Source organism: Lytechinus pictus, chromosome 7 (genome assembly GCF_037042905.1).
Source record: "Lytechinus pictus isolate F3 Inbred chromosome 7, Lp3.0, whole genome shotgun sequence".
In the NCBI taxonomy this organism is placed as follows: domain Eukaryota; kingdom Metazoa; phylum Echinodermata; class Echinoidea; order Temnopleuroida; family Toxopneustidae; genus Lytechinus; species Lytechinus pictus.
The window spans coordinates 13,602,418-13,628,819 of NC_087251.1; the positions used below are offsets into that span (position 1 = coordinate 13,602,418).

A 26,402-nucleotide genomic window follows, 5' to 3' on the forward strand; every position below is an offset into this window, starting at 1 on the left:
GACTAAAAATATATCTGTGTATTTCAACTTAAGCTATATAAGTAATTGAGACACACAGTTTGCTTGCCATATATCAGTTGTTCGTGAGGTTGTAAAAAAAATTACAAACAGCTTTACGAAACAGCCACCTGTTTGATAGTTTACGATGATGTCTAGATGTTTGTTTTATGTCAACAAACTTTAATAATTGAATGTAAGAGACTGAAGGAGTTATCTTGCAATTTGTTAATGAAACAAAGCCACTCAGTATTTAGACTGATTAGTAAACAATGGGGTCATACTGAACTTTGTCAGTAAGTTTGTTCCCTATGAGTGTAAACATCAGATTAAAAAGTGTATTTGCATAGCAAAAGATAATGTTATTATCAATTTGATATAGTGCATTATTATAGTATGTATAGTTGATATTAAGATATATATGTAGCATTTATTAGTTGTACGTTCATTGACATTTGCTTTCTATTATTTAGCATATATTTTTATTTGTTGAGGTGCATGTAAAGAAAACGTTGGGAGTTATCAACTTACGGGGGGGGGGGGGAGGTAAATATGATACTGTAGCATTTAAGTATTCATGGTTTTTTAATATGTTGGTAAAATTGATCTTGTTATTTGTTTTGAAGAGTGTGTGGCCTTCTTTGGTTTCATAAAACTAACATTCCAACCATTACATTTATTATATCCATGTGTCATTTATATATTAAGAAAAAAATTAATTTATCTGTTTATCAATATCATCTGTTTTTTCCAACTCTTTGTTGGACATTTGAAAAGCCTTTTTTTTTTTTTGTTAGCCATCCTTTCTTTAGCATCGAAAAAAGTTAAGAAATAGGCCTTTGTGTGTGTAAAATTAACAATTTTATTGATGAGTAGATATATACTTGAAAATTAGAATCTAAACTATGATTTTGTGTATTATGTGAAATCTGGTCTTGCTATTTATGATATAAAACTATGTGTCGCACATATGTTGACAAAATGAAGAGGAATTATTAAGATTATATCATGTGTGTAATAAGTTTTAGATTTGAGATACTTTTAAAAATATCATTTTAAGTAATATATGTATATAAAGTAAACCCTCTACATGAATTTTACAAGCCGTCCAACATGAATTAATACCTTTCCAATGAAATATCTTATGCAAATGGCAATAAATGAATGTAAGATAAAACAATAATAATTTTATTTTCACTTTCAACATATTTGCACTTATAGAGGTCTTTCAAAACCAATACAATTACCCACACTACCGTCCTTTTTAATCTATATTTACTATCACCTTGTATTTTTGTACAGTATTAGATGTATGATATTGTTGTAAAAATGTAAATATTGAATATTTCCGTAAAACTAAATTAAATGAAGAGATGATATTAAAATGAAAATTTTCCAGAGTACTTTATATTTGTCTTTGAAGAAGTTTGTGTGGGTACCTAGATGTAAGAGATGATATTTCTGCTTTGAATAATAAATCATAATATTCAGCTCATGAGATTTTGGTCTGATATACATTTTTTTGTTGCTGCTGCATCTTCAGATGGCAACTTATACATTGGTTACCAGAGATGAGGGAAAGTGTGAGTGTGTTTGAGGAAGAGAGGGAGAGAAAGAGAGAAAGAGGGAGGGGGGGGGGGAAGTGAGGAGGGCAAGGGGAGAGAAAGAGAGATTACATGTAGGAAAATGTAAGTAATAGTCACTAAGCGGGTCTGATAGAGTGAAGAAGAGGGAAAGTATGTGCAAGAGAGATGGGGAGGGGGAGGTCTCTAGAGCCTCTTGGAATCATCAATGATTTTCTAACAAAATTTACATGCATGAAGAAAAACAACCTAAATACAGAAAAAAATCTAAACTTACTACATATCTGAAATAAATGCTATTCTTCATTCAGTACTTGAATTCAAATTGACACAAAGTGTTGATATACATACATGTATATTATGTGCATTAAAATAACAATTGAAAATAAACTCATACATAAATTTGAAGCAAAGTGGCCAAGAAGTTAAATCACAAAGTAAAAAAACAAAAAGAATTGCGTGAAATTATACTGTGTTACCATTAAACAAATCACCATCATCAAGGCCATTCTTTTCTTTATTCATATATAATTGCCTGTATGAAAATGTAATACTTCCAGAAAGTCACATTAATAGGGCACAAGCATGTAAGATAAGATAAGATAAGATAAGATATTTATTCGTCTTTCTTTCTGCACATACATTTCATCTTACAAGTATGATTTCACATTCTACAAATGAAAAAAATCAATTAACCATAAATCATTGTTACAGTAGAAAAAAAGAAACATAGCAAATAACTAAACGTATTGAGAGAAAGACAAGGAGAACCCCTGAAAAAGCAAGGCTTGTAAGGCTAGAGTCTCCTTTGTTTCAAGTACATGACTGAATAGTATTCAGTGTTGACATGTAATATCGATCTTTAAAAATACAAAAGAAAAAAAAATGCAACAATAAAACAAAAAAGACAAACTAAAACTAATCAATGACAAAAAACACACACTAATAGAATACATTGCTTGAATGTACAGTTATGAAGTCTAATAAACTAACAACAATATGATATAATTAAGTGATATATGATGGAAGAGGAAATAAGTATGGATAACACGGCATGAAAAAAAGAGGACGATCGTATGTATAAATAATAATAGTAAAGTAAAAAAACAAAACATGACAAAGGTAAAAGAAACACAAGAAAAGAATACAAAAGGAAAAAAACATGGGCTGACCCTCTGCAGAAGATTCCAGTTAGACAAGATACAAGATAAATATATATTGTTATATCATAACATTCTCCAGTCTTATATACAGTTTTTTAGGCTCCAAAATTAAAAATAACATAGTATATAAAAGCATATCTTAACCTAGAGCAACTCACAAATAAAAATTAAGAAGATAACCTTTAAGTACACGCTGAAAAGTATAAAAGCTTACCGATTTTTTTATATTTGAATTGAGAGAGTTCCAGAACCTGGGTCCTGTATTTACAACTGTCCTAAAAGCAGAACTTGTATGTAACTTGGGTAAGTGGAATGCAGAAGCATTTCGTGTATAATAGTTATGTATGTCACTATTCTTCATGAACATTGTGACCAGAGCTGGTGGCATGATGCCTGCATTGTATGCATACATTAGAGTACCAAGTTGAAAATCATAGATATCTTGTAATTTTAGAATTCTATGCTCATAAAAAAGTGGGGTAGTATGCGAGCGATAGTTAACATTACAAACAATTCTTAAAACTCTTTTCTGAATCAAGTACACCCTTTCTAGATTGGTTTTAAGAGAATTACCCCATGCAAGAACACCGTAATTGAGATACGGGAGAATTAGTGTTGAATACATCATACAAAGAATATCAGTAGAGAAAAAGGATTTTAATTTGTATATTACACCACTATTTTTTGATAATGTCTTACATAGATGATTTATATGGGTTTTCCAAATTAGTTTTTCATCTATATGCAACCCCAGAAATTTGGTCGTCTTTACTCTATCTATTAACACATCATTAAATATAACATCACCTGAAACTTCTCTTATCGTGTTGCTAAAGAGCATATAATTTGTTTTCTGCATATTTAGAGATAATTTATTTGCTTGAATCCACAAAGTGACTTTCCTCAGTTCACTATTAACTGTTTTTAAAAGGGTCTCAGGATTCCTGTGGGAATGAAACAAACTTGAATCATCTGCAAATAAAATGAACGATAAAATATCAGAGGAATAGTGAAAATCATTAATATACACAATAAATAATAACGGACCAAGGAGGGATCCCTGGGGAACACCACAAGTGACATTCTGTAAACCTGACTCAGCATCCTTTATTGAGACAAATTGTTTCCTGTCAGCTAAGTAACTCTTGAACCAGTCCAATGCTGTACCCCTGATACCATAATGTGATAACTTGCCAGTCAAAATATCATGATCTACTGTGTCAAAAGCTTTCGAATAATCAAGAAATATACCAATTGTATGCATCTTTTTGTCTATGGATTGTGATACTTTATCAATAAAATGTAGCAAGGCATGGGTGGTGGTATGTTTCTCGCGAAAGCCAAACTGAAATTTAGAAAAAATATTACTCTTGTTGAAAAATTTCAAAGTTCTAACATAGATCACTTTCTCAAGAATCTTTGAGAATGCAGTCAATAGAGAAATAGGTCTGTAATTATTCAGACATTGAGGGTCTCCTTTCTTAAAAATGGGTACGACCTTTGCAATTTTCATGTCAGTAGGAACTTTCCCACATGACATTGATAGATTAAAGACATGAAGTAGGGGTTGAATAATTCCTAAGATAATTTCTTTAATTAAGTTGTTAGAAACCCCATCATAACCAGGACTTTTCCCGTTTTTAAGAGATTTCACAATGGTAAGCAGTTCTTCCCGAACTACTGGTAAGAAAAATAAACTTTTACTATTTTGCTCTTTCATAAAATCTCTGTAAGTCTGCTGAGAAAGTGGCACTGCCCGTGAAAGTTTTGGACCAATGCTGCAAAAGTAATCGTTAAAGTTGTCTGCTATAATATTCCTTTCTTCCACCACATGACCGTTAATTTCAATACTCTTTACATGAGATATCTTTTCCTTTGACTTGAATACTTTCTTAATCACTTTCCAAGTTTCCTTGATATCGTTTCTTGTTGCCTGAAATTGAGTGCGATAATATGATTTCTTTGCAGTACGAAGGACTGAAGTAAGCGTATTTTTATAATTTACATAACGTTTACGTGAAGATTCGGTACCACGCACTTTATACGAATAATACAGCTTGTTTTTCTTGTTAATGGATCTCAACAAAGAAGCACTAACCCATGGCATAATAGGAACATTTTTACGATTTCTTCTACTTTGCTTTACAACTGGTACATTTTGAAGGAGTAGAATTCATTCATAATTGAATATTACATGCTGTATATACTAAGACAACAACAATCACATGCACCCCATACACTAAAGAGGCATTATTTCCACTTGTTTTTGGATAAGATAAGATAATTACGACTTTTTGAACACTTTGTGGCAAGTGCAAATTAGTGTCTGCGTGTAGACTATTTGATGATCAGCTGTTGAAGGGAAAGTCCCTTATGTAATGCTCACGAGGGAGATGCGTAGTCTTTACGAAATCTTTCATAATTATAACCTCCTGAAAACGTTACTAACCTGTTTGTTACATTTCATACGAATCACCGCATCATTAAAACAATTTTGAATTTGTATGTGGTATGAAAATAAGGAAGAACATTACAGTTTTTAAAATTAGAACTTTTTTTTTTACAGATGACAAAAGAGATCAAAATATTGTTGTTTTAGTAGACCATGGACCTATAGGTCCATGAGTAGACTAGGCGACTTGCAATTTGCATCTCTTTTTTTTTATTGTGCGTGATCGATTTCGTCTGCGACGCGACCGGACTGCATCCGTCCTATAGTACGTTACGTATGTACACGTTCGTGCACCTGTTGATTGTTGCTAAGAATATTTGACAATCACTGCATTGGGCATTCTCAGGGAGCCTTGCATAGTTTGTTTGGCGTTAGATCCTCCTACTGTCTGTCTCGAGCATTTCACTTCTTTGAGATTGAATCGCAGAAGGAACAATGAAGGCAACGTGTATTCTCTTCCTCTGCCTCGTCGGCACAACTTTTGCTTTTCCAGAGCATCTTTTTGGTCGACAGTTTGCCGATCCTGACCCCGTCGTGAAACATTGGGCTCTCCTTGTTGCGGGTTCAAATGGATGGTACAATTACAGGCATCAGGTAAAATTTAGCATAGGTCTACCAATATTTGAAATGGCCATTAAATGAAAAAAAAACTTCATTTATTTTCATCTAATGCCAATGGAAGAAGAAGAAAGAATTGCAAAAAAAAAATAATTTAGCAGTAATATAAATATCTATTTTAAATAAATACCAAATACCTATATTAACTTTGATAAGTTTAAATGAAAACCGTTCGCTAGCTAGGGCCTAGGCTAGTCATAGACCAGAAGCTGTGGTCTCTGTGATATTGGTTGTTCCGCTGAACTCCGTTGGCTCCACTCACCAATTACGAGGAGAAATAAAAAAAAATGTTTAAAAACTCCTCGAAACAGACGGATGCCAGCTGTCTAGGCTAGTCATTGGCAATATAATGAACATGATGAATCAAATTACAGGTACAACAATACTCTAACTAGAGGGATATACCGTATACACTAACTGTCTAATGCCAATGGAAGAAGAAGAAGGAATTGCCCCCCCCAAAAATCATTTAGCAGTAATAAATATCTCATAAAAATAAATACCAAATGTTTTAATTAACAAATGTAAATGTTGAACATCATCTGTCAAAAGGAAAGGTTGAGACATGATCAAACACAATTTGTATGATATTTTTAGTGGAATGACACATTCTGTTTTTGAAGTATAATTTCTTCTTATTCTCTGGGTACACTGCCCCACAGTCGAAGCCACCCGGGCAAAAATTGCGTGGAGAGAGAAGATGCTTATAGTCTTTGCTTTGCTTTGTATAAATATGAAGTATGTTTGGGATGAATGAATACTTGTAACAGTTTTTGTTGGTGGAGATGTGAATGAAGCTTACGGGAGAAGATTTCCGAAGGGGCCTTTGGACCAGGCTCACGACTTTTCGTACTGGAATAGCTAGGCGACACGCAAGCGCCTCACGCAGGGTTGTTCCACGGCTAACTTTTCGGCAGCGGTTCCCAGTCAAGCCTCTGCTTCATGGCCGAGACACTGTTTTAATACCTGGAATAGTCCCCTGTACTAGTATTATATTTAGTACTGTATTATGTTGGTCAACTCTGTTTGAGAGGTAAGAAACAGATACATGTCATCATTTTCCTTGAATTTGATCAATCTGAATTCTGAATTACATCTAAATTGAGGTGAATGCAGTTTTGGGGTTAGAATAACATATTGATAGGGAGATTATTGAAATGAGTTACAAGCCTAGATGTGTGTGCAGTCTCCTATAATTACGTACAGAATTTTTCAAATGTGATTTCTTCTGGCTTTTGTTGTTGATAAGTTTTCACGAGACCTGAGGGAATTAAGAAATTGTATTTTTATGACAATTTGTAAGAAGCAGATTTTTAAGTTTTGAAAGTATTTCTGTCAGCGCATTTGTGTGAGTGGGATAATCTAGACTGAAAAAAAAATGTCTAATTCAGTTAGCAAAACCCTGAAAAATTCATCAAAATCTGATGAAAATTCAGTTTTTTTTTAACTTCAGCAATATTTTTCATTAAAAACTGTGTTTATATATCATAAATATGTAGCAGGTGTGCTGATGATGTCATGTCCCCACTTTCCCTTTTCTTCATAATTTTTTCATACAGTATAAACACACCCTTGTAACAGTGTGTAATGACAGAAATTTCAGCTTATGGTTATCTCACACAGTAATTCTTCATAGTTTACATTCTTTGAGGAAGATTTTTTTTTTTATAAAATACAAAAGAATGAATTCAAGATTTGGCATCATCAGCTAACTCATTGCATATTTATGAATGCATGAAAATGCAGATTTTGAAATGTCATGACTTATTTATTTTTTGTCCAATTTTTATGAAATTTTCATTGTTTTTTATTGTCTGATTATAAATATGTCTGTTCAAATCACATAACTTTTCAGCCTGGAATACCCCTTTATCAAAATACATGTAACTATCATTTCCAGCCTGAGTGAGCAGGGATTACATTGCAATTTTCTGAACAGGGGCTAAATTCATTTGTCCTTTTTCTGATAACATGCCAAAGGACATTTCATATTGAACCTTGGGCTGCTCAAGTGCTGCCCATGCCAAAGGGGTAACTCATTAAATATTGGATAGTGTTTTGGGCATCAATCCATGGAAAACACAAGAACAAACAGAATTCAGTGTATTATGGGCACTACCATTGTCCGCATTCGACAAATAAAGGGGTGGGTTTTTTTCCCCCAAAATATGCATGGAAAAGGGTATTTCATCTGGCCCTTTGAAAGTTTGAAGCTCTTTACACAAATGTTTACAAAATGTATTTATGAATGTGTGTGATTGATATATTCTCAAAGGGAAAATTATGAACTACTCTTAAGATTTCTCCTTGATTTTGCAAGAAATAGTTGTAAAATGAAAAAAGAGAGGTGCCTTTGAAAAAAAGGGTAAATAGGGAGTATTTTCACACTGCTTTTTCCTTGATTCTCTGCATAAAAGGGTGAAAATAGGTGAAATTTCCTTGATACCTAAATTGGGCCTTTTGAGGAATCTCTGGAATGGTCATGCACTACCCCTTTTTAACACAAAGTGGGCAGGCCAGGGATTGAGTTTCGCAGCAATTTACTGCCTAATTCCTGGTACTACAGTGTACCTACATGTATAATTTCAATTAATACACTATATACCATTTACCCCAATCTCATGGTTTTTTTATTTCAACCATTTCTTATTTGTAATTTTTTTTTGGCCGAGTACATGTACATGTGCATGTATGTTTGCAAAGGTAGGCATACTTATTGAATTATTGCCGTTTTTTGCTCCAGTGAAATTTGATATTTTTATAACACATAGAGTAGATGTGCAATCCCATTTTGCATAAGATTCCAGATGCTATGTACATTATAAGGGCTTCAGGCCACTTGCCCATTGACTGTAGATTTATGCAGAACAAATAGAATTTAGATTTTAAAAGGGGTCACCAACAGACTGACGTAGTACCCATGTGTGTCCCCCATAACGCCCAAGAGTTCTGAAGAAAGGTGTCAATAACATTTTTTTTAAAGGGGTATTTTTCAGTCTTACATTCAACATTTTAAGGAAAAGGGTTATATTTTACATTTCTTATGCATGACATTTAGGGGCACGTTTTACATATATACGCCATTTACATGTACAATGTATGGGTAGAATTTTACACCAAGGAGTATGCAGGTATCATGCCATTAAACCTTGGTCACATTTGCTCTACGGCGAGTTGAAAACAGCCAATTTAACATTTTTTGTACCAGCTGCATATAGGTGGTTTGAATTAAAATTAATAAAACGGCTGTTTTTGACTCGCCGCATGGCCGCCGTAGAGCAAATGTGACCAAGGTATTAGGCTTCAATATTATTTGAGGTACTTAGAAGAAAATTTTCACTACTAAGAAAATTAAAAGAAAGCAAAGCAAAGGGAAGGGGGTGAAATATGATACTACATGTACAACGTGTTTGTTTCAGTTTTATGTTAAAATCTAGATAACAAAATAGATTTTTTTGTTTAAAATGTCAAAATTGTTGGTCGCACGCGCAGCGTTTTGAGTCTGGCCCCCTCAACATATTTGGCTTACTACACCTGCTGCAACCCATGTATAGAACTGGTAATGTGTTTCTGGCCTGTGATGCTTAGGCTTGAAATTGTGAAAAAAGTTTGTTCACATCCACATCTGTAACAATATTTTGTCATCTGTATTTATATTCAATTTGGGGAGGTACTGATCACTAAAGGAAAAGGTGCAGCTTAATTTGTATTTGTGTTCATTCTATTGTGGGTGTGGGGCCATGGGGCAAAAGATTGTGGGGTTGTGATATTCATGAATTGCGACCTTGTCCTGAGAATGACCCCCATTCAGAATGGTATCACGCCCATTTTTGTTAATTTGTATACTAAGAATTAGAAAAGTGTATTTTGTTGATATTGTATGCATCTTAATAATTAAGAACTGCATATTTGCTTTTAAAAATATGGTTAAGCTGATTTGTCATGAATCAGTTAATATTCATCAAATTTTTTTTTAGTAACAAAACTCATCATTTATGACTTCAATTTATGGTATTACTGTATAGATTAAGATATAATAAAAGTTGATATCTTTATTTGTGAATGAGCCATTGTGTATCAATTGTTTGTGTTCTGTGTAATCGCAAACATGCGGATTCTAGTATCTATTTGTGTAAATATTGATTCTGTTTTTAAAAGTCTTAATAAAAATGTTAAGTGGTGTCACAAGACGTCATCCCTGTTTTAATAACCTCTACTGCTTCTAAATTTAACTTAAACTAAAGATGGCCCTGCAAAACCAAGCTAAGCAATTGATTAAGTAAGAATGATTTTTACAATTGATTATATTGATCATTATGTGCAATTGATCAATTAAATCAACTCTACGATCAGTCAATAATGTTTGTGTCACAGGCACCAGAAGTTGAGAACAAACTTTTACTATTGTTATTGATCTTTCTGATAATATATGTATGTGTGTTGTATCAGTGATGCACAATGAGATCACATGTGCAGGCTTGTCTTTATTATGTTTTTAACATTGTTTATCTTCAAAAGAACCAACTTGTGTTTTGAAATTTCAAATTTTACTTTATACATGTACATGTACAGTATCGATATGGCACAAGCTGAGAATATACTAAGTAAACATAGAGAGATCCTCTAATGACATTCATTGTTTTCATGAGAATAAATTTTGTTTTTAATTTTCAAAGTGGTTATGGTATCGATATGATTAAGCCATAATATTACTTTTCAATTTCTATATCCATATTGGAACAATTTTTGTCTTGCCTGCATAGTAGAGTGAGACTACAGTGCGTATAAAAAAAGGGACAGTTTTGAAAAGTCTATAAAAATGTGTTTCAAAATATTATATCTATATTTTGATGTTAATAGATGCTCTGAGATCTTGAAATGGCATTAAAAAAAATTAATTTTGTTCATGCTTGAGCGAACGCGGGACGTTTTTGTCGGGGGTTCAAAAAGAGGCCTGCGCCAAAATGGCAGAAATGAGAAATTTGATGATTAGACTTTTGGCTAATCAGCAGACTTTTTCTTAATCTTTTTATTATCTTTGCCATAATTTTCGAATTATGCTGTCAAATTTCATTTACAAATTTATTTATTGACCTGAATTATTTTGTTTTTCATTTAAACTTCTTTTACCTTTGAATTTTCCTTCATAAGTAAGAAAAGAAGACTTTTTGTCAACCCAAGTAAGAAGATAATTGGGAGGATTTGTAATTATTCAAATCCTTTTATTATGTGAAACAAATTATGTTATGGTACCTATAAAAGACATGAATCCTATTTTCAAGGGGTTATTGAATCCTTCACCAAGTTTAATGTGCTTGACAGGACAAACAGGAAAGGATTCATGTCGTTCAATGGCAATGGTGTATTGAGTCAATTTTGAAGGAGCAAGATATGGCAGATCGGGTAAAATGTACTAAAAAGTTGTGAAGCGAGCAAACAAAAATTTCCACTTTTTTATTAAAATATCAAATTTTGTGATTTTGACATAATATTCAGAAAATGATATCATATTTCACTTTCTATGTTTTCTGTTATTTTTCTTTCCACTTTTTTTTCTTGGTCATGATTTTTTTAAAATTTTATTTGGGGGGGGGGGGGTGAGCACCCCGAGCCCCCACCTATCAGTATGCCACTGTTCAAAGGCACCATAACCTTTGTAGCACACAATGAAAGGATTTGAAAAAAAAAACATGCTCTCCCATACTTCGGTTAAAAAAAAAAAAATTTCTTGCCTAAAGAAGGAATATTTAAAGGTAAAAGAGAACATATATTAAAAAGGAACAACAACAGAAATATTCAAGCAAATAAGTAGATATGGAAATGAATTTTGACCGCATAATTCAAAAATTGTGGCAAAGATAATGAAAAGGTTAAGAGGAAGTCTGCTGATTAGCAAGAAGTCCGACCATCATATTTATAATTTTATGCCATTTTGGCGCAAGTCTCTTTTTTAACCCCAGACAAAAACATTCCGTGTTTGCTCAAGCATGAACAAAACTAAATTATTTTAATGGCATTTGAAGGATAAGACTTCAGAGCACCTATTGACACCAAAATATAGAGATCATAATTTGAAACAAAAATTTTATAGACTTTTCAAATCTGTCCCGGTTTTTTTTATACGCACTGTTTAGGTGCTGCTTTTCTAACGGCGGCGGCGACAGAGGTGGCAGCGGCGTCAATATCAAATCCTGTCTGAGTGTCAGGTTACATGACCAAGGTCAAAGGTCATAGGGTCAATGAACTTAGACCATGTTAGGGCAGTCAATATCGAAATCTTAACCTAAGTTTAAGTTTTTGAAATGTCATCATAACTTAGAAAGTATATGGACCTAATTCATGAAAATTGGCCATAAGGGTAATAAAATATTATAGTAGACCGGCCAAAACGATTTTTTATACTTTGGACGGCAAAATTTGTTAATGCTTGCTAATGCTTGGCATCCCAGCTAATAGTCTTGCAAAAATACCCAGGAATAGCGTACGGCCGGATGCCAAGCGCAATTTTGCGTGAACGTGTCATTTTAGCGTAAAATCTGAAAGAATGTCGAAAATCACGCATTTTGATATTTTGACGGATTATCATCATATTTTTTATTATCTTTGATATGAAATTATTTTTATTCAGAGTTTCAAATTATAAGTCTCATAAATATGCATTTCAAATTTGAATATTACACACACACATATGGCACAGGGAAACATAAAACCGCGATTTCCTCAAAATAAAAGTTTGTGAAAACTATCAATAGTTTAAAGTTTTTTACGCAATTTAAATTCTTCGATTCAAATGCGTTTCTCAATCAAATATATAGTAAATGTCCTAATGCCACAAATATTAAAAGAATTTTCAAGTAAGATGGAATATATCTCATTTTATGTTATCCGAAAGGAGACAATGTGCATTTACCAGGTGCGCATTTTGAAAGAAAAATTGAAAAAACCGTACATTATGTACATTATTACATGTATAAGTACATACTAAAGCGAGTTTTTAATTACATGTATATGTACACACTAAAGCGAGTTTTTAATTGAATAGAACAATTTGTCAATTCTTTGCATCCCAGCTCAAATTCTTGCGGAAATACTGAGGAATAACGTACGGGCGGAAGCCAAGTGCACTTTTGCGTGAAAGTATCATTTTTAGCGTGAAATCTGAAAGACTGTCGAAAATCAAGCATTTTGATATTTTGACAGATTATCATCATATTTTTGATTATCTTTGATATGGAATTATTTTTATTCAGAGTTTCAAATTATAAGTCTAGTAAATATGCATTTCAATTTGGAATATTACACACACATATATGGCAATATGAAATATAAAATCGTGATTTACTAAAAATAGAAGTTTGTGAACACTATCAATAGTTCTAAGTTTTTTTACAACTTAAATTCTTCGATTTAAATTGGTTCATCTATTGAATATTCAAGTAAGATGGAAGAAATATTTTCCGAAAGGGGGTATGCAAAATTTAGCGAGGGGGGGGGGCATTTTGAATGTAAAATTGAAGATACTGTAAATTATTTTTAATACTCTTCCTTTAAACATACAAACTTGTGGATCATTTATTATTTTTAAGAAGCATTGTAAACAACTAAGTTTAGAATTTTAGTTCATTTTTAAAGTAAACTGAATACATTTTAACTGAATTCCGATATAATCATATGTGATAGTCATAGTGGGCTTTATAGTGGGGTCGGGGATGGGGAGGGATTGTTGTTGTTGTTTTCTTTCTTTAAATATATTATTGTAATCTATATTTTTATATATGTATACCTGTTTAGCATTTTTTTTCTTCTTCTTTTTACTTGATGTTAATAAAAAAAAAAATCGAGGATAAGACCGCCATTATGACATAACTGGCATTAACTGATTTTATTGTATTACTCTATTTTTACTATTTCTATTTTTTATCATGCTGGTATTATTTGTTGTTCTCTGGTTTTTATAGTTGTTTTCTCTGTATGTTGTATGTAATGTTTTACTCTTTTTACATTGTATGATATTGTAATATTTTATTGTTAACATTTGAACAGGGCTCTCTTGTAAAGCAGTTGTATACTGAAGAGACTACCCTGGGTAAATAAAACAAAATAAATAAATAAATAAATAAATTATTAAATAAATGTGAATACGGTATGTCCAATCTTTAGCTCTTAGTCTCTCCCAATTTTAGCTCGCGCTTTTGCGCTAACGTTTTTGTTAAGTAAGATATTCATCTTTTTCTACATTAAAAACATGTTTAAAATCCTTCGTTTAAATCGACATTTTCAGTTCACGCTTCGCGCTCGCATCAAATGCTACAATTAAATACTGATCATTGTTCATGATTTGACGATTTTTGTTTTACCTCATTTGCTAAGAAAGCGTGAATGCTTCTAAGCTAGCAACCAGATGACCGATGGCTTAAGGTACTCTCCGAGGGACCTATAGGACTAAAATGCCTTATTACCATTTAAATGCCTTGCTTGGCACTAGCGCGCCAAGTGGGAATCGAACCCAGGCCACCGGAATCCGAAACCCCCTCACTACCGATTGAGCTATCGCGCCTTAGAATGTTTCGTTTCTAATATAAAAAAAAGCCAGCTCGGCTTGTGCTGGATTTTTTTAAAAACAGATACATAACATTCTTTATTTCAAAACGTCATCAAAATGTCCAGTTTACGGATTGGAATATAAAAATCAGATTGCGTTTCGGGCTCGCATCAATAGCCTATATATCATTTTTTTAAAATATGTATTAAATGCTCCGTTTCACGTCAGAATATTAAAAATTTCTGAAATTTTTAACATTACAATAATGTTCGTGATTACACTTACGAATTGTGTAACTTTCTAACTTTCAGCTCTAAATTTCATGGCATATTATAAAAATGCTTGCGCTTCGCGCTCGCATTATTCAAATGGGCCTTGTCAGATACTTAATCGAGCTTGTGAGAATAAAGCTAATATGTACTTAATAATAAATACTTGATGAATCAATCTATTTCGGTACCCCCTGCAAAATACCAAGCCCCGCCCCTGTGCTCCTCTGCTGACAAAATCCTAGCTACGCTGCTGGTGAGTGAGCTGACTGACCAAGTCTTTTAAGCAAAAGCCTTAATTAAGGGACGAATTTGTGTTTGTTAATTAAAAAAGATGTTTAAAATTACAATATTTACATTCAATTGAGGTTATAATAAATAAATAAATATGTATAAATATATAAATAACTAAATGACCCCCTCCCCAACAAGCTTTCTATTATTTTGCTTCTGTTGTTTTATGCCTTTTCTTGATTTTTTTTTGGGGGCAAGTTTCCCCTCCCCCTCACTTCCATGCATCTGCTTTCAAAAGGCTTATGTCAGTGTCTGTAGCTCATTTTCCCAATTTTAGAATGTAGAAGGCGTTGTTTCATGCAACTGCGGTCTCTTTGATCAGTTAATTGAACAGTTCATTATACCAGAAATTAAAATAGATCGGTCAATAACCATTTGCATGAGCTAAGAGTTTTTATCTGTGGAGAATGATGTTTGAAATACTAAAAGAGTAGGTTCTTTAAGTTCACATTTTAATTCTTAAAGCTCATTTCATCACATGTATTGCCATGTTGGGAAATGCAGTCGCACGACCATTATGACAAACAAATCTAAAGGCTAATGACCAGCGTCCAGCGCAGATATTCTAATATATAGATCGCATTTCCCAAATTGGCATTGGCAATACATACATGTAATACTGTCCGGCCCCCGTCTAAGACTACGATATATAACAGCATGGACCTATGATAATAGCAAACGCGAAAACTGTAATGAAGCAAAATGAATTGAATGGAAATTATAACTTGCAATGCAAAAGACCAAATAACATTTATTATTCATATTTTCACATAATAATTATAGCAGCAGAACTTTGGAAACAACTTAAACTAATAATTATTCACAAAAGCGCCATTCATGTGATAATAAAATAATAAGCTCATCGAACCTAAATGATGTATAACCTTGATCATGTGAACTGAAATTTGTGCAAAATGATCCATGATACTTATACTTATACTTATACCCTTATATTCAAGTTTAATCATGAACTGGATCAATAAAATTCAAAAGTTATGATGACATTAAGAAAAAATACCCCCATATGGCCAAAGTTCAGTGACTCTAAATGACCTTTGACCTTAATCATGTAATCTAAAACTTGTGCAAGACGATCCGTAATACCTGAATACTGTTATAAGTGTCATTAATTTTTTATATACGTTCAAAGTTATATCGAAATTTCGAAAACGTAACCTTGGTTAAGATTTCAAGGTTGATATGACGCTGTTATATCAAAACTACCGTCGCCTCAGCCGGAAAAGTGGCTCCTTTAGTCCTGCTCTGCTATGCATGCAGGCGAGACAAAAAATAGGTATTGCCGTGGTAACGGCCATATTTTTTTAGACTTTGATAATCCAATAATTGAAGTAAAATGTAGATTGACAGAGTAGTTTAAACATGCTAATTCGATCGTTTTATTCATACATGTATATTTTCTATGCACTAGCGTACCTACGGGGGGAGCAGAGGGGGCAGTCTGCCCCCCTGACGAGTCCCAATCCATGCAAAAGACGTATCCATGCCCCCCCCCGACGAGCTTGAAGACCCTTTTTGCCCCCCCCCCTGACGAGCTTGAAGACCTTTTTTTTTGCTTGTCAAATTTTTTGGCCGACGGTTTTGCCCCCCCCTGTGGAAAATCCTAGGTACGCTACTGTTTCTATGATTTTGGATATAGATATTCCTACAAAATTAATGTTACCATGGTAACGGCAAATTAAATATCAGACCTATTTAAGAATATCGCCACAGGTAGATTTACGTTCAGCACCAATTAATTCGCGGAAATAGCAAGAAGATCGAACTCTACAAAAGTAAACATAATCCTATATAAGATCATGACGAGTATCGCACTGATTAATTAGTATGTGCAATATAGATGTAATATTGTGCGCTGTTTGTATTTTATCAGAAATGCGCATCCGATAAATGTACATTGTTATCTTTCGCATATAAATTATAACATAAAATGATATATCTTGCATCTTATTTCAACATTTGTTTTCACTATATGTGCCATGACAACAATTATTATGTATTTATTCGGTTAGCGCTAAAATTGACGAAAGTGAGATGCGGAACACAAACGTTATACTATTGATAGTTTTCACAAACTATTATTTTTAGTAAATCACGATTTTATATTTCATATTGCCATATATGTGTGTGTAATATTCCGAATTGAAATGCATATTTACTAGACTTATAATTTAAAACTCTGAATAAAAATAATTCCATATCAAAGATAACCAAAAATATGATGATAATCCGTCAAAATATCAAAATGCGTGATTTTCAACAGTCTTTCAAATTTTACGCAAAAAATGATACTTTCACGCAAAAGTGCACTTGGTATACGCCCGTACGTTATTCCTCAGGATTTCCGCAAGACTTTTAGCTGGGATGCAAAGAATTGACAAATTGTGCTATCCAATTAAACACTCGCTTTAAAATGCACTTATACATGTAATTAAAAACTCGCTTTAGTATGTACTTATACATGTAATTATGTACATAATGTACGGTACTTTCAATTTTTCTTTCAAAATGCGCACCTGGTAAAATGCACATTGTCTCCTTTCGGATAATATAAAGTGAGATATCTTCCATCTTACTTGAAAATTCTTTTAATATTTGCGACATTAGGACATTTACTATATATTTGATGGATAAACGCAGTTAAATCGAAGAATTTAAGCTGCGTAAAAAAACTTCAAACTATTGATAGTTTTCACAAACTTATATTTTAAGGAAATCGCGGTTTTATGTTTCCCTGTGCCATATGTGTGTGTGCAATATTCAAATTTGAAATGCATATTTATGAGACTTATAATTTGAAACTCTGAATAAAAATAATTTCATATCAAAGATAATAAAAAATATGATGATAATCCGTCAAAATATCAAAATGCGTGATTTTCGACATTCTATCAGTTTTTACGCTAAAAATGACACGTTCACGCAAAATTGCGCTTGGCATCCGGCCGTACGCTATTCCTGGGTATTTTTGCAAGACTTTTAGCTGGGATGCCAAGCATTAACAAATTTTGCCGTCGAATCCTTATCTAGAGCACTTTTTGACTTTTGGCCGGTCTACTATTACTGAACATCCTGGTAGAGTTTCAAGTCACATGACTAAGGTCAAAGGTCATTTAGGGTCAATTAACTTTGGCAAAGTTGGGGGTATTTGTTGAATTACCATGATAACTTCTGTCTGAACTTCCTTAGGAATCCTGATGACTCTCTTTCCATTACTGTTTTTAATTTTACTCTATAATATTCTATGAAGAAGAGTTATTAAATTAATCTTGATGACTCACTTGTATACTAAATTTTGAAAATGGATATCCTAAATCTGGATACCGGTACTGTACAAATTTAAGTATTCTTTTTAATAAATTATTATTGATATTTTTTCTATTTTCCCTCCTTTTTATACCAATTCCTAGGCCGATATTTGCCATGCCTATCAGATCCTACACAAGCATGGAATTCCAGATGAGCAGATTGTTGTTATGATGTATGATGATATTGCCAACAATGAAGAGTAAGAAACATTTTTTTGTTCTACCAATTGAAGAGATTGTCCTTCATGTGTGCTCTGAGGAACGTTTTTGACCAGATTTTAATTATGCCATTTATGAATAAAAGAAGTGATGGCTTATCTGTTTTGATTATCATGATTGGAGATTATCATATTTGGTGACAAGTAACATTTGTTGAAACATATACCCTACCAAGCTAACCCGTAATTCACCTTTGGATTTTTGAACGTGCCAGTATGTTAGCTTAAATCTCGTGATCAATATAATATTTTATTGAGCACAATGGGTACAATAAATGATTAGATAAATAGGTCTTGCAAACTTTACTCACGTGATAGGGATGACAGTTCAAACACTTAATGATAGCCCTGTGTGTCCTTGTTATTCCATTAAGAGTGAAAGTGATCATATGGAGAGTTTTATTCCAAATGGAGCTAAATCCATTTTTTGAGTTTTTCTGTAAATCAAGATTTTTTTAGTTCACCCTTTTCCCTTATCCACTGCTGTTTATTTTGATAAGCTATCATCTTAGATTGATTAAATCATGTTTTTAAAAATCTAGCATTCTTTAAGAATTTTTAGAACGTTATTTTTCATGGATTTAGCTCCTTTTGGAATAAAAAGTAATAGAATGCCCATTTTTGCCATTTTAAACATGTTTAGCATGGGAAATTAATTATATATTGTTAGCAGAGTACATTTTACATAATTTCTTATGTTTATCTATTGAAAATTTAAAAAGAAAAAGAAATTGATGTTTTTGAAATCTTTTCTAATTTTCTATGGATGGTGACTTTTCGATGTTTTTTCTAAAAGCAGCTAAATCCAAAAAATATCCATAGAAATAGTAAAATTCTGTTAATTTCATCAAAATTTGCACTGAGACGGTGTGAACTTGTTTCTACAACATGTACCTAAAAAATTGAATGCATAACTTTATGAAAAGTAGTAAAATTAACCCATTTCAAATGACCCGGTAGTAGATTTAGCTCCTTTGGGATTAAAACTGTTTTGGATTTAGCTCCTTTTGGAATAAAACTCAACTTTACACTCAATTTTTACCAACCTTCCCAATTCTTTTTTTAAATGCGATATGGTGCCTTTGATTCCCACGTCTAAGATACATATTTATAATTATATATGAAAACAAAAATCAGTTTTGGTCAAAAGTGGATTTAGCCCCTTTTGGAATCAAGCTCTTCATATATAATTTAAATGATGAATCTTTCTTGTTTCTGAAAATGGAATAAAACATGTCCTGATGTGTAAAAAAAATGCAAAATTAAAATTAGAAGTGATGATAACATTATATCCCATGGTGCATTTTAATAAATGATAGCAGTGTCAGTGCCTGGTGATGATGATAAATTAATACAAATGATGTCTAGCTGATTAATACTGTTTAGCTGATTTCAGTTATTTATTATTTCAAGCTCATTTTATTTATTTTTTAATATTTTCAGCTATTTGAATTTTGTGGTCATTCACATCCTGATGATACCTAGTACATACTTACTGTAGAAGATCAGTGCATAAGAAAATATGAAGGCTAGATTTTCAATGGTACAAAAAGCCAACTGAATGAATGAATTATCATAAGAAATGAAAGAAAAAGATGAAATTAAAATAAATAATGAAATAAAAAATATTGGAAAAAATTGAAAATTCTAATTCTAAGTAAAATATTGCATGTATGGAAAAATAAGACTGAGGCTTAAGTAATTATACTGAATTTTGGGTAAGCCTCCATGTCTCAACTGTATCAGCTTCAATTGATAACCTCTTTGCATGTACATGCATGTAGTTGTCATTGTCAGTCCAGCGTCCATTGTTTGAACAAGAAGGCGTTTCTATTGTGAATGAACTTTGCATTGCATTTTTGCAGTCACGGGATGAAAATAAAGTTAGGATTGCAAGAATGACAAAGCAGAAAGAATGCTCTAAGAATTTGATTTATGATTTAAATTCTGACTTTTTATTGGGAGCATCTAGGTACATGTATATGTTTGGAAATTTGCTATTAGGTTGTAAATGTTGCCACGCCAGTTATCTGCACTTTTCCTTTTATTAACCTCAAATGCAAAATGATAGTTGATTTGAACCTCCATTTTTTTTAAATCCTTGAATTGATCCCAAGCTTAACAATAGCTGTTTCATTTTTTTCAATTCATTATTTTTCTGCCAAGCATTATTTTACTTGGCAGCAAAAAAACAAACAAACACATATGAATGTGAAAACAGATATTGAATTTTCTGAAAATGTTTACGAAGTACACTTTTTTGCAATTTAACTTACAATACAACTGCTGATTTGGAGGATATAAAACAAAACATAAAAAGAAAAGGATCCCCCTTTCAAAGTACCATAACCTTTTTTACAGCAAAAAGCTTGTTGACAGGGGTTTTACATACAGTATCTATGAATGAATATAGTGATCTGTCAACTTCATGCATGAGCAAGCACACAAGCAAAAATGTTGTTACTTTCCCAAAGCCACAAATTACTGATCTAGAATTTTGACAAAATAGGTGTTTATTGCACATGTATGATAAAGCATTGTTTATTGTTATTGCTATTGCTTGACCCGTAATACTCCTCTCCTGACACTTAAATATTCTTATGGTTTAGTGAGCTAAATTAATAAAGTTTCATCTTTTCATAACATAGAAATAGTGATATTCTTTTAGGTTATTAAAAAAATGAAATCTAATGTGTACAACCTACATCTTTTTCTCAGCAAAGCATATCTTCACATGTTGTTTGAACATCAAAGGTTGTTAGCACGTAAAAATCGAGAAATATAAAGGGAAAATAAATTTAGGCATAAGAAATTACCCTTGTGACTTTTGAAAAGTGACAATTTTGTCTTACTCAATGGACCAACTAGATTTTTTACACACAAGTTAGTCAACAAGTGTAGAAAAATAAAAACATTCAGGACTGCCAAATTACCCGTATGTTAAAAATATTTTATCAAAGTTATGTTATTTTGAAAAAGGCAAGTTCATTTTTGTGTGTGTTTAATCATGTTGAACATTTTACAAACAATGTTTCAAAAATGTTCTTTTCAGCTAAAATTAATGCATTTTGGTAATGCATTTGTTGCCTGGTCATTGTTTATCTAAATATGTAAAAAACACAATGCAGTTTGAATGTATCAAAATAAATTTATATGATATTTATCCTTTGATTGCTCAGTTCGACAACATAGCCATAATAACATCACATTGTCAACTTCAGGTGAAACTAGGAAATAGTGGAGGTGACAAAACTGCTGAAATCTTACAAGTAGACATCTAGTGACTGCTTGGCAATAACTGTTTTAGAATTTTGGGCAGGTTATTTTAATACTTAGTAAAATCTATGAATCCTTACAGACACCTCCTTTAAATGCATCGTGATCAATGAGTTAAAAGTTATGGCACAAAACTTGGGTAAGATTCTTTTTGTTTTGTTTTGAAATTTGATGAGATCTTTTTGTCATTTCTTTTAAAGAAATCCCAATAAAGGGGTAATCATAAACAAGCCAAATGGACCTAATGTTTATCCTGGAGTACCCAAGGATTATACCGCAGAAGTAGGTATCTTTATCAACTTTTGTATTTGTATTTGTATTTTTTTTTTTTTTTTTTGGGGGGGATGGGTAGATTTAAACCAATACATAGCTTTTCATACTCCCAGTTTGACAGCTTATTCTAGGGTCACATGTTTTTGTTTTGTTACACCCCTAAAACACAGCAAAACTTGGCAATATGCAGACATGACAGTCAAACTACTGTGTGTACATGTTTGTAGGCTGTATCTTTATACTTGAATGACTTTAATAATTTAAAAGTGAACAATCTAACCACACCAATGAGAAACTATGATTGTGTTTAATAAATCAGCTCAAAATCTTTAAAAAAAATCAAAATGAGTTTATTTTTTCTATCACATGCTATGATCATTAGCCTTGTAGATTAATGTAATTATGTGATTTTTATGACCAAATTCAAGGTGATAATTCACTTTAATTAGGAGACTGTGTTTTATTTCAAAGGAAACTGAGACTTTCGTTTTTCATAAGCTGTCATATTTTATGATGTTTTACATTTTATGTTGATCCAGCCTTATAAATGCAAGCACATGATTATTCACTACCTATTTCTAAATGATGATTCTGTTCAGTTTAGAGACAGTTCATTTTTTTCAAATAAATCAATACAAATCGAAAGAAAGGTGGGACTAAAAGCTAGCTGATCCACTTTATGACTTCCACCTTATACAGGGTTAAAATTGTTGTTAACATAAAACTATCTATTCTTTTTAAATTTTGCAATTATTATTGATCAAATCCTTGGAAATGCAAACTCGTGATTTTTTTACAACCAACTTCAATCAGGAGACAGTATTTGTTTTCCAGGCTTTTATCTTTAACAAATGGGTCATCAAACTCTAACTGAGAAGATGATGTCACTGTTGTATTAGGGCGGAAATAAAAAAGTGTACTGCATTCTGATCAAATCCTATAAACATACATACTATATGCTCTTTCATTTTTTTCATGTTCATTGATATTTAGGCCTAATGCTCTGATTTTTTTGCTATAGTTGGACAAATTGGTTGAAAAAAAAATGGTTGGAAAAACAAAAAGTAAGATTGTTGTTTGTGAGTCGATAAGAGTGTCACAAATTTATAAAAGCAGTCTGTGCTTCAACATCCAAAACGGCAAGGCCACGTTTTGTATACATGTCCTCTTATAATCATGATACACCCATTTCTAAGTGCAATGCAAGTGACTGAAAAATTATGCCAAGTTACATGAATATTCTATTTTAAATTATCAAAGTATTTATGCCTTTATTGTGTGTTCACTGAGCATGCAAGCAAGCAAACGATCCAATGACCTTGGCAATCCCTAACAGTCAAATGGGGCGTTGCAAGAAAGTTGAGTTGCAATTGATTATATTATATGCTCTTAATTAATTCCCTCCTTTACTCTCACTTCATTTTGACTCACCAATCAAAGAGATACCATATCATTTCTTTTATTTTGATTTCATGTTGACAAATATTTTCTTAGTGATGTATTTGTTTGGTCAATTTTTGTTGATAGGATGTAACTCCAGAGAACTTCCTGGCCTTGCTTCAAGGAGAGAAACCTCAATCTTGCAACATGTGCAGTGGAAAAACTCTGAAGAGGTTAGTTGAAGTTAATGTAAAGTGATGGAATAACCATGTTAATTTTAGCTTATATTAATTTACCCATCAAAGAAACAGAAACTCCTACCTTGTCGATAAAACATGCCTAGAATTACCCCATTTACAAACAATGCAATTCACTATTGACCTTCTAAATGCTAAAAAAAAGTCACGTTGTTATGAAAGGAATGTCCTACCATTCTGAATGAATGGAGGAACAGGGGTGAAGAAGGGTAGGAAGGGGATAATAAAGAGGGGGATGAAGAGGGGGATGGAGAGGAGGGGGAAGGAGAGGAGGGGGTATGGTGGAGTAAAGGATGGGGATAGAGGAAGAGGAGGAAAAGGAAGAAAGGATGGGTGAGAAGAAAGAAGAGGAAGAAAAGGAAGAAAGGATGGGTGAGAAGAAAGAAGAGGAGGAAAAGGAACAAGAGGGAGCAGGAAGATGAGGAGGAGGGGGGGGGGGAGGGAGGAGCAAGGAGGGGGCAACAAGGAGAAGCTAGCATTCAGTCATAGAAGTGATAGAACTAACAAAATCATGTGCTTCAGTTTACAAAGTGAATTTTTCAAGCTGGAGCATCTTTAAAGATTCTTTTACATTCTTTTTTTTCATTTTAGTATACTATTTACTCTCTTATCTGGTCTCTTACAAAGGATTATTATATCATTAGCCATTCTTTGTAATCTATTTTTTTGTTTACAGTGACAGCAATGATCATCTCTTTGTTTATTTTGCTGACCACGGGGGAACAGATCTGATTGCCTTCCCTGATGGAGAGGTGAGCATTTATATCAATGTGAAAATCAACAAAATTATTCTTGATGTGACGGAGGAACAAATGAAATTGAATTGGCTTGTCCACATCAGCCCAAGCTTTCAAATTATCCCACTGTTAAACCAGCAAACTATCCCAATCAGAAGACCTTTAAAACTATTTGTAATTTGAAGACTCTATTAGTAGGCTATTTGTGGGTTTTTATCTCCAGATTACAATCCTGAGTCAACTCAAATTTGTAAAATACATGTAGCAGATAAGGTTCTTGAGATTGAGCAGTCTTGGTCATGGTCGCATGATTTTGTTTAGAATTTCATATTTGTTGAGTTAGATATCATGGGTAAGTCGTCAACATTCCTTTGCAGAAAAATAAGGAAGAAAACAAATCTTTATTTTTCATAATGTGCATGCATACAGTATGTGTAAAGGATAATTATGACCCACGTGTGTTTATAGGGCTTTGGAACAGCTTATTATGAACATTTGGAAATTATATTTTTTGAAATATATATTTTTTTTTCAATTTTTCATTTTTTTCATTCATTTTATTGTCTCACCTGCATAGCAGAGTGAGACTATAGGCGCCGCTTTTCCGACGGCGGCGGCGACGGCGGCGGCGTCAACACCAAATCTTAACCTGAGGTTAAGTTTTCGAAATGACAGCATAACTTAGAAAGTATATGGACCTAGTTCATGAAACTTGGCCATAAGGTTAATCAAGTATTACTGAACATCCTGCCTGAGTTTCATGTCACATGACCAAGGTCAAAGGTCATTTAGGGTCAATGAACTTAGACCATGTTGGGGGAATCAACATCAAAATCTTAACCTAAGGTTAAGTTTTTGAAATGTCATCATAACTTAGAAAATATATGGACCTAGTTCATGAAACTTATACATAAGGTTAATCAAGTATCACTGAACATCCTGGAAGAGTTTCAAGTCACATGACTAAGGTCAAAGGTCATTTAGGGTCAATGAACTTTGGCCGAATTGGGGGTATCTGTTGAATTACCATCATAACTTTGAAAGTTTATGGATCTGATTCATGAAACTTGGACATAATAGTAATCAAGTATTACTGAACATCCTGTGCAAGTTTCAGGTCACATGATCAAGGTCAAAGGTCATTTAGGGTCAATGAACTTTGGCCAAATTGGGGGAATTTGTTGAATTACAGCCATAAATTTGAAAGTGTGTTGGTCTAGTTCATAAAACTTGGACATAATAGTAATCAAGTATCACTGAACATCCTGTGCGAGTTTCAGGTCACATGATCAAGGTCAAAGGTCATGTAAGGTCAAAGAACTTTGGCCACGTTGGGGGTATTTGTTGAATTGCCATCATATCTCTATAAGTGTATTGGTCTAGTTCATAAAACGTGGAAATAAGAGTAACCAAGTATCACTGAACATCTTGTGCGAGTTATAGTAGTTTTCAAAATCAGCACTGCTGCTATATTGAATCGCGTGATGCAGGTGAGACGGCCAGAGGCATTCCACTTGTTTCTTACTATGTTCATTTAATTATTGTTGTTTTTATTTTTTATTTATTTGTTTATTTATGTATGTATTTGTTTGTTCATGTTAATATTTATTTATCCATTTTTTTTGGGGGGGTAGGGACATATTTAAGAAGTTTGGGATTAAAAAACAAGTTGTATACCGTATATTCCTTTGTTCCCAATAAAGTTTAAAATACTGGTACTGTGGTTTCTTAATGCTTTTTTTTTCTTCAAAAAATCCATGTCAATTAGAATTTTAGAATGCATCATTCAAAATAATAAACCACTATATTATACAAATTTATTTAAAAGTTATTATTACTTTCATTTTCTTTTAGTTGGAAAAGAACGACCTGATGAATGCCCTGAAGAAGATGCATAGACAACAGAAGTTCGGAAAGGTATGTATGATATATACAGTGGTGCTCAAATATTTATTGAACCCCACCAAAAAATGAATATATTTATAATGTTCAAGTTCTACCATGTTGAAGTCAGGTG

At 32.8% G+C, this 26,402-nt stretch overlaps 1 protein-coding gene across 1 annotated transcript in view; it reads left to right on the top strand.

The window, feature by feature from the left end:
• Positions 1-5,630: 5,630 nt before the first annotated feature.
• The window catches only part of LOC129264922 (legumain-like), a 31,585-nt gene continuing 10,813 nt past the window's right edge, over positions 5,631-26,402 (top strand). Inside the window, exons 1-6 of the mRNA XM_054902887.2 lie at positions 5,631-5,789; positions 18,347-18,444; positions 21,939-22,020; positions 23,539-23,624; positions 24,325-24,400; positions 26,240-26,302. Coding sequence (XP_054758862.2) covers positions 5,631-5,789; positions 18,347-18,444; positions 21,939-22,020; positions 23,539-23,624; positions 24,325-24,400; positions 26,240-26,302 — 564 coding nt within the window. The remainder of the gene's footprint in view (positions 5,790-18,346; positions 18,445-21,938; positions 22,021-23,538; positions 23,625-24,324; positions 24,401-26,239; positions 26,303-26,402) is intronic.